Here is a 12,500-nt window from a genome sequence, read left to right as displayed (position 1 = left end):
AGTCTGACACTTTGTGATGTGATCCTGTATATATTTTTTGTACATATTAAAATATCTATACATTTTTATCTCTCTTTTCTTTTTTTTTAACTCTTTATAATATTACTATTTTTATGGATTGATCACCAGTTTATACCAGGAAATCTTTTGATTTTGCTGATCGGTCTTTTCAGTCTAAATAAAGATATAATTATTATTGTTATTATTTGGAGTGAAACAAGCAAGTAGAAACATAATCAGAATTTAAGACAAATCTGTGCCAATCAATTTGGCTTTGCTGCATGCTTTTTACCACAAATTTATGCATGATGCTTTCAACCAGAATACACTGCTCTGTAACTAGGTTGCAGTATATCTGTAACAACATGAAAATGTGTGAAAGATAAACATAAACAACATGATTAGAAAAATGTTGCATCAAAATTTTCAAATTTGGTGGATTGTACCGTGGGCTATACTGTATAATACAGCCTGCTAAATTAGCCAATCATAGTGCACAGTCAATTACTATCTGAGAGATATAAAATTTAATGGTACAAGTTTATCATCATTACATTGCTTTTTGTTGTTGTTTCTCACAAGGTGGGCACAAGGATATGATGGCTCCCCTGCATTGTTTGTTAACAGAGACACACTCTGTTTTGTTTGTGGAAACAATGTCAAGTTTATAAACACAAGAGACAAAAGAGAGTCAGTTCTTGCTAGTCCGGGTGATGGAATCGGTACCCTTGCTGTAAATCCACTATACAGCACTTTTGCTTTCGCTGAGCTTAAAATTGATCCCAAAGTGTTTGTTTATGTCTTTCCTGATTTTTCAAGACCAAGAAGTATTCTAGAAGGTGAGGAAAATATAATTGTTTCTCTAAATTTAATATCTCCTTAATTTTATGATCGGACATCATTTGATGCAAATAAAAAAAACAACTTTTGTGGTTTGTAAAACTCTAACTGTTTTTCAAAAAAAGAAGATGCAAAAAGTAAATAAAATTAGTGTGTTCTGTCCAAGACGAGAATGTTTCAGTTTTTTTGTTTAAATTTAAGGGTTAGCTAAAACCCAGTTTTTATTCTTTGAATTTACTGCCTTCAGCCTTTAATGGAAATACTGAAAGTCGTATACTATTATTATAGGACTCAGTAATAATTCATCATTGGAAAACAAAAAAAATATTTTATTAATCAATATTTGTATGACAGACTGATACAGAACTATCTTCATTTACATAACCGTTTCTTTAGTAAGCATCGGCGATAGGAAATCCGAGTATCTGGAAATGCGCAGAACGTATGCGCAATAACAATAGTAGGCACCGTCCTTAAAATGTCTTGAATCACCAAATATACCTAGCGTATATTTGTGTCAGATCTCTATCACATTTACAAAGTATAACTCTCTTCTTCACCTTGAGTTTGTCAATGTGATACAGATCTGCCACTCATGTTGTATTATATAACTATATATATATATATATTCCATATTTCAGGTGGAGCAAGGCTGAGTTACTCCTGTATTGCATTTGCAAACAACAGCACTATTTTGGCAACACATTCAGGTGTACCTGACTTTCAGCTTACTGTGTGGTAAGTAATGTATCAAACACAAGAAGGAGTGTTTCATTGGATATCCAAACACAGAGGAGCGAGTTGAAAAACAAGGCCGAAGGCGAGTTTTTTAACCGATTTTAAGGTGGTTGGATGTCTGATGAAACACTCTTTCAAGTGTTTGATATTGCTTCTCAACAGAATCAGACTGTATTTTAAGAAATATTTGGGATCAAAGTTTGCGAAATTTTATGCTAAGTAATTAATTAATTAATTAATTAATTAAGACCACATATCCAAACTTTCTTCATGGTAGTGATTTCTTTTGTTTTTGGTTTATGAATTATTAATGAGTTTGAGAAGTTCCTTTCATTTTGCCTGCTTGTTTTATAAAATTAAGATTAACATAAATACCAAAAATTGTGATTTTAATCACCACATTCTCCAGACCTTGGTATGGGCATATGTCATGGTTTTTCCTGAAACCCAATCAAAAACTAAGCTTAAAATTTGCGCAATTTAATAGCTGCCAGTTTCCTCTCTCCATTTTGCAGTTAAGAAAAGCTTTTTTCTGATGGTATTTACTGTATCAGGATTTCTAAGATTAAAAAAAAGAACTTGAATTTGTAGATCAGATATAAAAGGAGTGGGGCTGATCTGTGGGTATTTCAATATATTTTTTTGCCATAAGTGGCTGGTGGTGATTGCAGGGCAAACCCAAGCACATTTAGCATGCTTTCAGGCTAAATAGACGGTGGTAGTTTAGGGCATTATAGGCACTATTTAGCGCACAAAACCCCTGGATTTGTATGCGTCCAGATCAGACAGTGTGGAGGCAGTATGGTGAGTTCTTTGGAGTTTTGCGGAGTTCCCTGAGGTTTTAAACTCCAGCCCTTGTCACTGGCTGGAGTTGGTCTGGGTAGTTTCTAGTTCAATGTCTCAGCTGCACTTGTAAATTAAGTCAAACATTGGAGTTATTTTCCAAAGAAATTTTGTTGTTGCACTGGTGTAGAGCAAAACAGGAAAATTTTGGTTTTATCCGACAAGTTGATAAGGGTAAGTTAACTACTGTAAGAAAGATTTCTGAGCAATTTTTATTTTCCCTTGTAAATTGCCATTATATTTGTGTCTTTTCTAGTTTAATGGACCCTGAAAAGCTCCACAGAGGAGTGGTCACTTTTTATGTATTTATAGAATGGTGTGATGTAAATGGATATGTAATATTCTGGATTCAAAATATTATATACTGATAAAATTAAACCTGGCAGTGCTTCAGTTTGTTGGGATTTTTAGAAGTATAATGCATGTGACTGGGTTATAAGGTTTAGGGTTAGCATTACTGTTACAAACAACAAAAGTAAAACAAGAACAAGATCTTACAAGACTTTGTACTATGTGAAAAGCTATGTGCCAGTATGATTTCACAGTCATGTTCTTTTGAATCCTTCAACAATCTTTCCTGGCTATAAAGTGTGTAAATTTCACTCTTTAATCTATAACCAGTTATCTTAGATTAATTTGGCTCTCCTAATGTGCACAATGTTTTAGGAACTGGTTTGAAAAGCAGAAACTGTGCTCCATTAATGTGGCAAGGCGGTTGTGTACTGGACTGTCTTTCAATCCTACAAACTGGCGTCACCTGTGCTCATTGTCAAAAGACATACTTACACTTTGGAATATTGGACAACTCAACACCAAATATTCCCTAATATCAAGGTTAGCATCTTTCATGCATCAATAATTGACTTGTCTGGCATCTTGGGTGCAGATAATTGCCTGGAATGCATTATAAAAAGTTACTACTGATAATTGTCTGTTTTCTCTGGATTTTGTGTTTTGACACTTAGGTCGTGTTCTATTGGGATCAACCATTTTTAGTTGGTTGGGTTGGTTGGGTTTTTTCGTGTTCTATTGGGAAAAAACCGTTTTCGGTTGGTTTGGTTGATCAACTTTTTCAACTGGCATCAAACTAGGTTGAAACGGTTGAAAAAGCATTGGCAGCAACCGCTGTCGTTTATGCGGTCCACTTAAAATCGGCCGCGGGCTCCTGCCTTGTTCCTTTCGAGCCTCAACTTGTCCACGCTCAGAAGTCTGGTAATAACTATTCCCAGGAGTTACCGCGTTTCAACCAAAAACGGTTGGGAAAGTGTTCTAGTGGGAAACCTCAACCGCTTCAACCGGAACCGGTTGCGGTTGAAACGGTTGATTCCAAAAGAACACGACCTAAGACTTACAGACTAAGACTATATTAAGTAGAAGTTGAAATTATATCTTATGTTTAGAAGTATGCAATGGCATTTACTTGTCATTAAACAAAGAATTTTTTTTATAGTTCCATTAGGTTACCGCTTGTTGATGGTAGTCCTGATGATGATGAGTTTGAGAACTTTGGTCATTCAGTTAGTCGAATGAGTCGCCCTGAAGGATTTAAAATAACAAAAGCAGCTATTGCTGGATTAGTTGGGGAGACAGCTAAGTGCTACGAACCAGGTAGGACAAATCCAACTTAACTTCTCATAATGTCTCAGTTTTTCAAAGCCCAGGTTGAAGGGCAATAATTTGACATCCTGTACTATCAGTGTACACTTTGAGTTTTATACTGTCATCATATTCTTCTTCTCTAGTATAGTGCTTTGCTGTATGTATAGGCGTGATTACTGTAACTTCCTTGTGTGTTATTAAAATTAAAAAAAAATTAAAAAATAAAAGAACTAAAAATTTCTTCCTAACCAGGCAGATTAATATTATTGCATTTATGTGTATATATTGAAAGGAAGCCAGCTAATTTCTTTCCTGAAATCCTGCAGATCAGGGACATTTGAGGCTATATGCAGGGTGGAGTTTCAATATTTATTAAATGGGACTCATTGTGTGGTGATAATGTTATAAACCATTAATTTTTGTAAATTTGTAAAAATGTTATACCTGGAATAAGTCCATGAATTTGTTCATAAATTAATATATTCATGTGCAAGGTGTGATTTTCGCTATTCTGCAAGGTTTAGATTTTTTACCTGACCATTATTGCCAGTGATAATCATTACTTTTTAAGCTCATGGATTTTTCCGGACATTATTGATATCTCTTCTGTTTCCATGGTAGGTGAACAGAAGGAAAGATGTCAACCTGTTGGCTATTGTTGGACACCTGACAGTAAAGTTTATTGTGGCTGTAGAGGAGGTCAGGTCATTTGTGTTGACACAGAAACCGACCTAGTCTCCATGGTGCTAAATCCAAGCATTCAAGAGTCAGGCAGAGACAGAACTGAAACATTATCATTGGTTAGAAATGCAACCATGGAATCCATAACAGAAGAACAACAACAACAACAAAGTATGATTGATATTTATTGGGAGATAGAGTATTCCTGTCAAATAAGCAACTTGAAATAGAAAAAAAGCCTAGAAAATCTTTTGCATCAATCATGTCAAATCATTTTGCAGTTCCATTATACATGATATTTCATCTATATAGTCTCGATAGTGCATTCTCTTTGTACATAATGGATATCTTTAAAATTAACACGCAACGGTAACTAGCAAGCTCTCAGATGTCTTGATTGCTCACACGGTAGAGCAAGATGCAGCACAACAATTAATATGTGATCATTGGTTACAAATACTTTCTGAGTCTGGATTTTTGTTGGGTTTATTTGCCACAGTGACTCACGCATAAGTTGTTCATTTCACTCTGGTAATCTCTCCAAAGTGCATCTCAAGTCTGTAATATTTTTCTCAATAGCTTAACCTGGTATCTTCCTTTGTAATAATGAACCAGCTTTCTGCAGGTGTTGGCTAGCACAAGACAGTGAAATTAATTAAAATCTTATCGGCATTTGTTCATACACAGATCCAGATAATGATGAGAAACTTATGAAAACTGATTCAGAGGATGCTGGACCAGGTTCTGCTGACTGTCTTGCCCTGCACAAGAAAGGACTCTATATTGCTGGGCAGGTATATCTAGCGCCACCAAATGTACTGTACTTTATGTAAAACTGTACTCCATTCATTCTGTGGTAATAATTTTCTTTTACTTGTTTTCATTACAACTGAAAGGATGGAATTTTGAGGCTTTTGGACATTTCTCACTCTGAGCCTAAAATTGTTGAGCAGATTGATGTTGGTTCTTCTGTGACTAGTCTTTGCTGGTCACCAAACTATCGCACTATGGCTCTTGGCAGCTCCAAGGTACTTAGCCATTAAAATTTATAAATATTATCGTTCTTCCCCTGAATAGCTGCATGTTAAGTGTACCAGTATTATTAGTCATACACCATTCCAAAGGTCAATGTCTTTTTCAAAGCAATGCTAAGGACATTTTCTTTCTTAGAAGTCAAACATACTTGAAGTCACAGCCTTTAATTCTGACCACAGAAGGTTTGCATGTGGACCCAATTTGAAAAGGAGGTTACTCCCTATGGGTACTTGTGTCTAGGAGCTTATAACAATAATAGCTATCTGGTGTAGTCTAGGATACTATTTTAGGTGTGATGCCTCATCGGCTTTTCCAACTTAGTAAAGGTGAAGTTGAAGATAAATGGTCCTAGACACTCTTCACCACATTCCAACCCAAATTTAATGGGGCGGACAATCATTTTTTTAATGGCAAAATGGCTTAAAACAGTGAGCACTTTGCACTTTCAAGACATCCTCATAGTTTTCATAGAAAACTTAACCAATCCATTGTAATGTACTATTTACTCTTCTCTACCCCTAATGCATGAAAATGAAAGTATAAGCGAATGAATGATACTTGATAGATTTGAGGAAACCTTCAAATTATTGTTCTGTTTAGGGATCAGTTTACCTCTATAATTATGAAGCAGATATAGAAGAGTTGCTTTATGTTCACAACTCAGACTTTGTTGGTATTGATTGTCTGATGGCTGGAACTCAATACTGTGTGGTAAGATTTGAACTGCTCCATTGATGTCTCGTTGTCACGCTAATATCGAAATCTGCATGCATCTAAATGCACCGCAAGACAGCGAAACAAAACGCTAAAACACGATGTATGACCCCACAATACATTGAATACTAACCAACAAAGGTTGGATTTGGGATTAAATATTGTTGTAGGCCTAATTAGGCCTAAAACGTTATTGCTCCTAATTCATTGAGATTAAGATTAGCATTCAGATTAAGACTGAGATTAGGAGCAATAATTTTTAGGCCTACATGTAATTAGGTCTAAAACGATGTTTTATCTCAAATCCAACCTTTGTGGGTTAGTATTCAATGTATAGTAGGGTCATACATGGTGTTTTGGTGTTTCGTTTCACTGTTTTGTTGTTTCGCTGTTTCTCTGTTTCGTTGTTTAGTAATGTCCCTTTGATACCATATAAGAAACAAATTTTCTTTCGAAATGTACAAAAGAAATTCAATTTTCTCAAAATTTCTCATTGAAGTTTTTGTCTCCTTAATTTCCATTTTGAGTTAATATAAATTCTAGCTGTTTTGATTCGTTTTTCCATGCATTTTCACGAAGTTTACAGGTTTGCAATACAGTTTTCTTGTTGTTGGCCTCTGTCAGTAAGAGAATAATTAACAATTATTCCAAGAGCGTGCATTGGATATGAGATGATAGATAGCCAACGAGGCACATAGCGCCGAGTTGGCTATAATCATCTCATATCCAACAAGCGCGAGTAGAATAATTGTTTTATTTAAAACGCCCCCACAATATAGAAAACTAGACTACAATAAAAATAAAAAGGCCCAAAAAATCACGCATATGCTTGCCATGTTTGTAGATCATGGTATAATGGCTCATAACCCATAATGGCTTAACCAATCAAAACTCTCGAATTGCATTATCCAATGGTCCAGTTTTTAATAATAACTGATATCTTCTCTCGTAGGGAGAATATTATCGTGAGGCATACTTTGGTATTAAAACACCTACCTTTTTTGTTTGTTTCTTTGTTTGTTGTAAATTGTGAACAGATTTTAACTGTTTTCCAGAGTTGCAAGGCAGATGGCTTGTTACAAGTGTGGAGCATAGAAACAGGCAATGTGATCAGTCAAATTGCTTTAAACTGTGAGGTATTGTACATACACGTTTGTTGAAGGATAATCCAGGAATCTAGTTGGTAATTGGGTTGTTGAATCATCAAGGATCACAGACAACAGTTAAATGTCCTTTTCAATATGCATTTTCTCCTTTACAGGATCGATGTTTGCTGACAATTATTTATATATTTATATTAGCAAAAATTGTGAACTGCAGCCCCTATTTATTTAAACACAGTGGTGATTCTGGCATGAGATATAAAAGATTGATGATTTGTACATCAGCATTTCATCATTCAAATAGGACATTACTAAACAGTGAAACACCAAAACAGCAAAACGAAACACCAAAACACCATTTATGACCCTACCATACATTGAATACTAACCAACAAAGTTTGGACATTATTCCTCCCAATCTCAGTCTCAAGGTGGCTCAAACCAGTTTCCACACTTGAAAGAAACGTTCTTTTTAGAAGGATTGACACTTCAACACTTTATCACTTAATAGCAATGTTATGGTACCACATCAAACACCAATTAGTGGAGAAAACGAAAGGAAAGCCCTACAAAAACACCCCATATTTGTGCTTTAGCTGTTCAGATCTCAAAAACAAACTTGGTGATCTCCATTTTTTATTTCTGAAATGTAACCGGCATGCCAGAATGAAACTTTTTGCAATGCTTAAAACCTTTTGTGGAGTGGATTCGGAGCCACCTTAAATAATTGAAAATTTAAGGTAGCTATGAATCCACTCCACAGAATTTTTTAAATTTTGCAGAGAGTTTCATCTTGGCCTGCTGATCACTTTTGTGCAATAAAAAAGTGGGCTCGCCCAGTTCGTTTTTCAGATATGAGCAACTAAAGCCAAAATATAGGGTGTTTTTGCAAGGCTTTCCTGTTACCATGGTAACTTTTTACATCACAAAAATGACTGCATCTTGTTCAGCAATAATTGAAGTTTCACATGGTACCATAACAATCTAAAAACAAGGTCTCTTGAAAGTGTTGAAACTGGTTTGAGCAACGTTAAAATCCCAAGCTTGATCTTAATAAGTTAGGAGCAAAAAATGTTTTAGGCCTAAAACGACATTTAATCTCAAATCGAAACTTTGTCGGTTAGTCTTCAATGTATGGTGGGATCATACATGGTGTTTTGGTGTTTGTTTTGGTGTTTCGCTGTTTCGTGGTCTAGTAATGCCCATTCAAATAAAAGATAAAAATAATAAATTCTGTGCCATGAAAAGCAGAGATAAATGACCAACGTGAAACTCTACACGTTCCCTTGGGAAATTGAAAAAATTACCTCAATTATGTGACTGACAACGGTTTTAAGCCCTAAATGAGGATCTAAGGGTACCTTAGAGATGTGATAATGTGGAAAGCAGGTAAAGGGATGTTGACAGTGATGATGATGATGCTTATGATGTCAACAGGCTTCATGTATTCGGTGCAGTCCATCCTCCAGCACAGTGGCTGTTGGTTCCTTGACTGGTCATGTTTACTTTGTCGAGATGACAAATGCTGAGAAACCTCGACTTATTTACAGAAGTCACCTTCACAGTGGACCTGTACTTCAGTTAAGGTATGTGCGGTAGCCGGATAATTCTGTCGATCGAAGAGGATTATAAGGGCATCGAGTCACTACAAATACTGGTCCAGGAGGTATATGTTTGCATAATTTAACGAAAACTCAAAAGGGTTTGTTCATCTTTTACGCAATTTTTTTGTTAAACAAATTTTGGTCATGAGATCGATGGTGAAGAGTTTTTTTCACGTTATATTTCTCTATTTTTCATTAAGGCACTGCAAAGTTTCGAATATCATTGTTTGTCTGATCGCACAACGTGACATAGCATTTGCTGGATTTTCCGTCATTGATGACATGTTCAGAAGTGGGCCGCTGAAAGAATGATAAATTTATTCACTGTGCATAGTCTGGCATTTGTAATCTTCTTCTTCTTCTTCTTCTTCTTCTTCTTCTTCTTCTTCTGCTTCCTCTTCTTCTTCTTCTTCTTCTTCCTCTTCTTCTTCTTCTTCTTCTTCTTCTTCCTCTTCTTCTTTCCATGTTGTTGCTGCATATTCGAAAAGTCAGCCTGAAAGGAACTGCCGGGTCATGGCTTTTTGTGGTTTAGGTCCGTCACATTTGTCTTTTGTTTGACCAAAGACACTGCCTCTTTGTAGCGAAAAGTTCAAGTATTTTCATCTTTGTACAATAGGGTGGGAATTGAGCCCACGACCTTCGGGTTACATCACCGCTGCTCTACCGACTGAGCCCTTTCAAGGTCAGACGGGAGCAGGTCGTGCATGGGATTTAAGATAACAATTTCACGGCAATGAATATGCACAAGCCGAGGGTCGTGGGTTCCATTCCCACCCTGATCAGTGTTTTTCTCTGTCCTTGTGTGGGCCCATTTCCATCAGTAGGGCTAACGCTCTTGGGTTCATTTGGGGTAGAAACTTAGTACTTCACATTACACTCTAATCAGTTAAGTCTGTTCAAATATAAGGGCTACACGGCCAGCGTTTGCAAAAACGTAATCCTTGTACATGTTGATAATTGTAATACTTGTACATGTTAATTGCCGTGACTTTCACATCTTCAGTTTCCATGGCCTGCTCCTGTCTGACCTTGTAGCTCAGTCGGTAGAGCATCGTGATCTTACCCGAAGGTCGTGGGTTCAATTCCCAGCCTGGTCAGAGATTTTTTCTGTCCTTGTGTGGGCCCATTTGACTTCTGCCAAACGTGTTTCATAATCTTTTTCAGTATGCCAGCAGTCTGCATACATACTATACAAGATATGCTTCAAAGCAAAACCTCTGCAAACCACGTCCTCGAGCCAACATGGGCAAACAAATGTTCTCGTTTCAGGCAATAGATCTCTGGCGCGATATTCCTCATCACTTGAAAGACCTCACTACATTTTCCTTTTCCAAAGAAATTAGACGCTATAAGCTGTCAGAACAATACTCGAAAGTAACCTGAATATATTAATTTTATTATTAACCAAAGCAATTATGCTATAGTTCTTCTCCCCTTATCTCCTTTGTTTTATCAAAATGAACTTAAAACAGTATCAAGGGCTAACTCGAAACCCTCGCGGTACCTTTAGCCCTAGTCTCCAAATAATTTATTACTTTTCCTTGTTATCCTATTGTAAATTTTTTAATGTATGTAACATTTTTTTCTTGTAATAATTCTAAGTGTGAGTCAATAAAGATTGTTGTTGTTGTCTAATGGTTAAATCTGTTGAAATGTAAGTGCTACACGGTCAACGTTTCTAAAAAAAACGTAACCCTTCCTTGTAATGCTATTGTTAATTCTGTATCTAGCTATGACTGGAGCGGTCAGCTATATGTCACAGGATCGAATGATGGCCACCTGTTTGTTTGTGATGCAAAAGTCAGCAACAACTTCAAAGTTGTGGGACACTTAGGTAACAGAGACAATGATTTTTCATTGTAAAATGCGTTTGTTTTCTGTCAATCTACTTCAATGCACTTTGCATTATTGTGCATATCCCCTACTCTTCAGTTGCGAACAATGTGCGGATTCTTCAAAGTAACGTCCCGCCGTGTTTGAGAACAAGTGGTGGCTGAGACAAGACCTATGGTTTATCGTCATTGTCGAAAAGTCACTGTGCAGGGGCTAATTATTGACATTCGTCATTACAAGCTAGGCATCGAGCACATTCGTCTCGATTTTTAAGAGATCCACATTGTTGGTTCTATCGGGAACTTCCATGAAGTATTCCAATCCTGCACCAACACGTCAGCGATTATACTAAAGCACTCAATTTTTAAGGGAGACCTTGTAGCTTTCCAGACGCGGTCTTTGATTGGAGAACGAACCATTAGAGGGTACAACAGAAACAATGCTCCTAGCCCTGATAACAAAAGAAGTGACAGGTCATAGAGACCAGGAATGCAGGATCACTCATTTTTAACAGGTCGCTGCGCGAGCCTGTTGTAGCCTAAATGTTCCAATTTAATTAGAACACGATTATAATCTATTTATTGATAAGTTACCCATCATAATAAATAGAGGTTGACCATTTTGCTTGTGTGTTTTTCCACTTAAGACCTCTCGGGTACGGTGTGTTCCATATCAGTTGTAAATGCTCGTGAAAAAGACAATCAGGGGCCATGGAAAATCGCAGTGGCTTACTGCCCGAATGGCAACAATTCTCTCGCAACAAAGCTGTTGGAATTTGAAGTCACGATGGATATTTTGAATGGTTAGTCAAATTCTGAATGCTGTTTGATTTTCTTGCTTTTATGACATTAAATCACTTTTTTCACCTGAAAAATATTTTACGAATTATTTTAGTTTAAATGAATGATAGAATATGTGTAGTTATTCATATATTTAAACTCAAGAAGTTAGAGTTGCTCACGGTTTCGGCTCTAGCAACTCTTACGTATCATTCGTACCCTCCAAATTTCTCGGGTGCATCAAATCTCCATGACCGCACGCTGACGCATTGAACCAATGTTCTAGAAGCTGTGGCCGTCGTAATTGCCTTAGATCCCCACTCCTAGTAAAACAGTGGCCGAGATTTAGGAAATTATTTATTTGCCTTGTGACGAACAGTTTAAAAAGATGTAACTGGTCATGTGGTTGCTTTTCGTTATTATTTTATCCTGTCTAGGCGCCCAAGAAGCGTTTTTGAACAAGACTCTTCTTTACAGAGATGAAATGGTCAAGAAATCTATCCGCCAGTTAGCAGTTCCATGCTATAGCATAGTATTGACCAGTCTACAAACCGTGTTGTTAGTGGCACATGCCAGAAAAGAGATGGTCAAACTTACACTTACAGGAGAGGACAAGGTAACAAAGTGTTCAATCATTAGGTTGTGTGGGATTAGGGCATTGTCAAAAACAAAGCACTCGCAAATGAAGACCCAAGAACTAAGTATCCTCAGCTTAGTCGAAAGCGATGCGC

General features: G+C 36.7%; 1 protein-coding gene across 1 annotated transcript in view; it reads left to right on the top strand.

Moving 5' to 3' along the window:
• The window catches only part of LOC138043941 (cilia- and flagella-associated protein 43-like), a 30,503-nt gene that overhangs the window by 1,171 nt on the left and 16,832 nt on the right, over positions 1-12,500 (top strand). Inside the window, exons 2-14 of the mRNA XM_068890472.1 lie at positions 583-839; positions 1,482-1,578; positions 3,088-3,255; positions 3,872-4,029; positions 4,642-4,872; positions 5,389-5,495; positions 5,598-5,729; positions 6,337-6,447; positions 7,506-7,586; positions 8,991-9,139; positions 10,888-10,991; positions 11,637-11,792; positions 12,207-12,385. Of these exons, the coding sequence (XP_068746573.1) occupies positions 583-839; positions 1,482-1,578; positions 3,088-3,255; positions 3,872-4,029; positions 4,642-4,872; positions 5,389-5,495; positions 5,598-5,729; positions 6,337-6,447; positions 7,506-7,586; positions 8,991-9,139; positions 10,888-10,991; positions 11,637-11,792; positions 12,207-12,385 (1,930 nt within the window). The remainder of the gene's footprint in view (positions 1-582; positions 840-1,481; positions 1,579-3,087; positions 3,256-3,871; positions 4,030-4,641; positions 4,873-5,388; positions 5,496-5,597; positions 5,730-6,336; positions 6,448-7,505; positions 7,587-8,990; positions 9,140-10,887; positions 10,992-11,636; positions 11,793-12,206; positions 12,386-12,500) is intronic.

The sequence above is a fragment of the Montipora capricornis genome, chromosome 3, assembly GCF_036669925.1.
Source record: "Montipora capricornis isolate CH-2021 chromosome 3, ASM3666992v2, whole genome shotgun sequence".
In the NCBI taxonomy this organism is placed as follows: Eukaryota; Metazoa; Cnidaria; class Anthozoa; order Scleractinia; family Acroporidae; genus Montipora; species Montipora capricornis.
The sequence above is the reverse complement of the archived record's forward strand: the minus strand, read 5'-3'. Positions and strand labels throughout refer to the sequence as shown.